The sequence below is a fragment of the Gadus chalcogrammus genome, chromosome 6, assembly GCF_026213295.1.
Source record: "Gadus chalcogrammus isolate NIFS_2021 chromosome 6, NIFS_Gcha_1.0, whole genome shotgun sequence".
Classification (NCBI taxonomy): Eukaryota; Metazoa; Chordata; class Actinopteri; order Gadiformes; family Gadidae; genus Gadus; species Gadus chalcogrammus.
The window spans coordinates 4,878,871-4,883,470 of record NC_079417.1 but is presented as its reverse complement, the minus strand read 5'-3'; the positions used below and the strand labels follow the sequence as shown (position 1 = coordinate 4,883,470).

The following is a 4,600-nucleotide window of genomic DNA, read 5'->3' as shown; positions in this document are numbered from 1 at the left end:
ATTTTGAGCCGCATCATCGGTCCCACCCCTTGTTAGTGACGTCAGAGCATCAAATTGGGTGCCTCGCTCTCCGGTCCTCCACTTGCGCTCCAAGTGAGAGGATGCCAACATGCTCGTGCGAAGCCCGCGTTGAATAGAAGAGTGATTGGCTCCCATAGACGCTCAGAAAAACCAGACTAATACAACATGAGGTGTTGCTCACCATAACCATCTTTAAGCCATTTGGTGTTTTGTTTTTTTTCTCACGGCTTGCCTTCATACAGAGGCTGGTTCTTTGGAGGGGCTAAAAGGTATCGTCACTTTTTTTTTGCTTTGGAACTTGAAACGAGGTAAGACCCAATATTAATAGTGTAGCCCACCTGTACTTGTGAAATGATACGGGCAATCTCTATAACAGGTTTAAGGTTGCGCTTTGCCCTTGGCGACGTTATTTGTGATCAGTTTAATCACATTGGGAAAAGTTTAGATTTTAAACATATTTTCATAACCAAACACATCCAATTAAAACACTTAGGATTATTCACTGTTCCTCATGTCTTCAACCGTTATCGTACCCCACTTTCACCAGGAAGTTTCAGTGTGTGATCAACGCAGTGCCACACTGGAACGCACAACGTGGTGAAGCTGGGCTGCTCAGGCGTGATCTCCACACACACACACACACACACAGACACACACACACACGCACACACACACACACACACACACACGCACACACGCACACACGCACGCACGCACGCACTCCCAAGACACGCAAAGTTTCAAGAGGCTGACGTGAAGAGGCAGCCTGGAAGAGAAAGTGTGCCACACATCACATTGCAATAAGATCACAGCGCGTAGACCTATAGGCATGTTTAGAAAAAGAACATCAGTCACAGAATGCAGTCATGAATTGCAACTACACGTTCAGTCTTTATAAAGTGCTATTAAAAAATGACAAGATGTTTTTTTGGGGGGGGCCTCTGTATCTCAGGGTTAGATTATGTTTATTCGCCATATTTACTACAGCCCATATCGTTCCGTACCTTCCCTCTGGCGAACCGAGTCCCGTTCTGTGTGTGAGTCGGTCGTATAGCCGCGGTCCGCGACGCGACCCCTTTCCACTACACCCATACACATGCGCGTACGCGTAATTACGCACGCACGTATCCACCACCACCGACCTAATTATCGGATTGGCTCTTGATCTCAAATCCCCTCTCGCTGAGTTTACCCTGAAATTAAAGATAATAACAAAGCCAACCCCCAATTTCATCTAAAGCTCGCTAAGGATACAATTATCCCAAAAAGTAAAAAATTAAATGTATAAATACATAAATGTACATACAACTAGTAGTCAAGGCCATTCATACAATACAATCAGGATTGCAAATATAACTGATTTGAAATTGATATGTTTTCCACCCTAACTTCTATCGCGTATAATATCGCGTTTGAAAGAAGGACATGCGGATTTATCTAAGACTACTGTGACCATGTAATTCAATTATTAATCGTTCTGCGTTAAATGCACACTTATAGAACATGTGATCTCCACTCTCTATGCACTACAGTCCCTTGGACGGAAACTCGTGCAGGTTTGCGTCTCTATAATTAAATTAATCCCCCTACTACGCGGTAGTACGAGATGCTCCACCTCTCGACCCCTGTTGGCGCTCCACAGTCTGCCAACATAATTCTCGAATTTACTCTCATTCAAATTCTCAGGTCACAGTATGTTCATTTTTGCATGCTTCAAGGTGTAGATACCGTACGATTTCGGCAGCAAAATATTGACTTTGATTAAACCCTGCTCCGCTGAGATTCAGGGTAGGCTACTTTGCCCACTTTAGGCATGCATAATCAAGTAGGCCTCGTGCTCTTGCGAGGGAAACACAACACAGCGACGGCTACACAAGGTATACTATTGCAGGGCACAACGTTTTTTGCCATCCTCAAATCTATGTGACGATTGTAGGCCCTACTCTATTTTCATACGAGTACTGACTCACTGATACTCATGACAAATTCATAAGCGTCTAGCCATTGTCATCGTGAGTGCAAAGTAGAAAACCACAAAGTCGTTTTGAAAGGTAATAAAGTAGTAACAAAAACGGTGCAATTTACATAGACCGATGTACGTTTATGTAATCCGTGGCTCACATAAATCCCTTATATGGTGATTTGAATATGAATATAATCACAAATCGGATTAAGCATGAAGCATTGCATCAGAAGAGCAGACCACTCATCACGCGTTGTCTCCTCAGGGGGCACAATGAACGAGGAACCGGACGGCAACGTCACTCAGACGTACGACAACTGGACGTTCCCCAACATCTCCTCGACGTCGTCATGGGAGGAGGAGAACCCTTTCAGACCCAGGAATAACATCACATACGTTGGATATTACCTGCACGAGTCGTCCATCGCGGCCATCTTCGTGGCGTCCTACCTGTTAATCTTCCTGGTGTGCATGGTGGGCAACGGCGTGGTATGCTTCATCGTGCTGCGCAGCAAGAACATGCGCACGGTCACCAACCTGTTCATCCTCAACCTGGCCGTGAGCGACCTTCTGGTTGGCATCTTCTGCATGCCCACCACGCTGCTGGATAACATCATCACAGGTGAGAGCTTCAGGGCCCCTGCCCCCCATGGGACTGGGATTGGGGGGACGACGGGGAGGGGGGGGGAGAACCGAGAAAGAGAAAGAGAGAGAGAGAGAGAGAGAGAGAGAGAGGAGAGAGAGGAGAGAGAGAGAGAGAGAGAGAGAGAGAGAGAGAGAGAGAGAGAGAGAGAGAGAGAGAGAGAGAGAGAGAGAGAGAGAGAGAGAGAGAGAGAGAGAGAGAGAGGGGGGGGGGGAATTCGTTTGTCTTGTCACCGTTTGAATAACCAGACACAGCAGTTAATCAATAGCGAGGTGTCTCCGGGGAGGCCGATGGAGACACGCTCGCCAGCGGGCCGTCTCCTGGCGGCGAAGGCACACTCCCGTGTCTTCCATTAAAAGACGCAGCCTTTGTTTCTGCTCCGTCTCGCGGCGCACAGGAGGACGCCCTCCGACGCCGGTTCTTTCTTTCTCTGTTACGATGTGACGTTCTTTTTTTATCGCAGGCACTACAATAGAAGCACTGTTCCCCTTGGTCTAATCTCAGCCGTCCTGGTGTCTACACCTGGGAGCGCACGGGCAAGGGGGGGGGGGGGGACTCACAGGCAGGGCCGTTGCAGCAAGTCCTGGGCCCCTATACAAGAGGTACTGATGGGCCCCCCTGCGCTGAATTGTTGACGGGGGGGGGGGTGGAAGGAGCAATTGTTGACGGGGGGGGGGCCTAGTACTATTGGCTGGTAGTTACTTTTTTTTATTTTTTATTATTATTTTATTGCCATGGGCCCCCCCTGGGCTGTGGGCCCCTAGAATCGTCATCACCTTTCACCCCTTTACGACGGCCCTGCTCACAGGTGCGCTCTCAGATTGCATCTTTATGCCTCGTACAGGAGTTTAATACAATATACCTTATGGTTTGTATGGCCAGCTTGGAGAGGACTTTGCTGTGGTTGAATTTAGTTTGTAGGGTTTGTTTAGCGAACGAGGATTTACGCAGGAACGATGCTGTGAAAGGTTTAAAAAGGAGAGGCTGAGGCAGTTCGTTTCCCTGCGAATTTGGATATCTGTTTAACTTCCAGCAATAGATTGGGCAGTGGATAGCGTCTGGTGAGGCACAGCCTTCACTGGCCAACATGTCGAATGGGAAGGACTTTCATTAGGTAAAAGTGATGCATGAGTCAGCTGTCCAATTTCGTTTTTTAATCAGTGCTTATGATTTTTTAATCATCAAGCCATATCTTGGCCATCCTTCTATATTATAGTCCAACTCTTTCGCCCGTCGTCTCTGAGTGAACCACATTCAAAGCCATGTTTATCTCAGGGAACTCTTAGTGGAAGCCTTCAACCGACGGTATAAAAGTGCCATCTGATCCTCAGTGCAGTGAATAAAGAAGAGCCTAGAAGCAGTAATGACAGAGTTATGAACCAAAGAACCGCTCATTCATGCTGTTGTTGCTCCCACAGCTAATCTTTATGCTATTGTACATTTTACTTTAGAGCAAGCCTTTCCCGAACACGCTCAGAAATAAACCTGCTTTGGCTTTGGTTGTTTCCCGTCTAACTATTTGGCTGCCGCCCAAATTACAGCTCTGAGCGAGCGTGGTGATGGCTCCCATTGATTTAGGTGCCGACGAATGTTGCAGGTAAATTATTTAGTTTCTAATTGGTAGCTGTGTCAAGCTTATTCTTAGAACCTCACATTACATTTCTAGTCTGAATGGGCTACAATGGGTAGCACTTTGTAGCCCATTCAAACAAAGGGGGTTTTGACAGAACCACTTACAATAACTCGATAGGGGAAGAGATGAGATTCAATCTCGGCTCCTTGAAGTGAGTGGGTACACAGGAGCATGCGCTCTTTCCATATCAGTAACATCAAGTCTGGGTATATATAGTGTGACGCCGCACTAGTTAACTGCCTGCTATCAGCAACATCAAGTCTTGATGTGTATAGTGTGACACACCACACTAGTCAACTGACTGCTTTCACATGATAAATGCGCTATTTCACGTCCTAGG

General features: G+C 46.9%; 1 protein-coding gene across 1 annotated transcript in view; it reads left to right on the top strand.

Moving 5' to 3' along the window:
- The first annotated feature begins 1,628 nt into the window (after nt 1–1,628).
- The window catches only part of LOC130384385 (neuropeptide FF receptor 2-like), a 13,315-nt gene continuing 10,343 nt past the window's right edge, over nt 1,629–4,600 (top strand). Inside the window, 2 exon segments of the mRNA XM_056592525.1 lie at nt 1,629–1,898; nt 2,250–2,606. Coding sequence (XP_056448500.1) covers nt 1,835–1,898; nt 2,250–2,606 — 421 coding nt within the window. The 5' untranslated portion in view covers nt 1,629–1,834.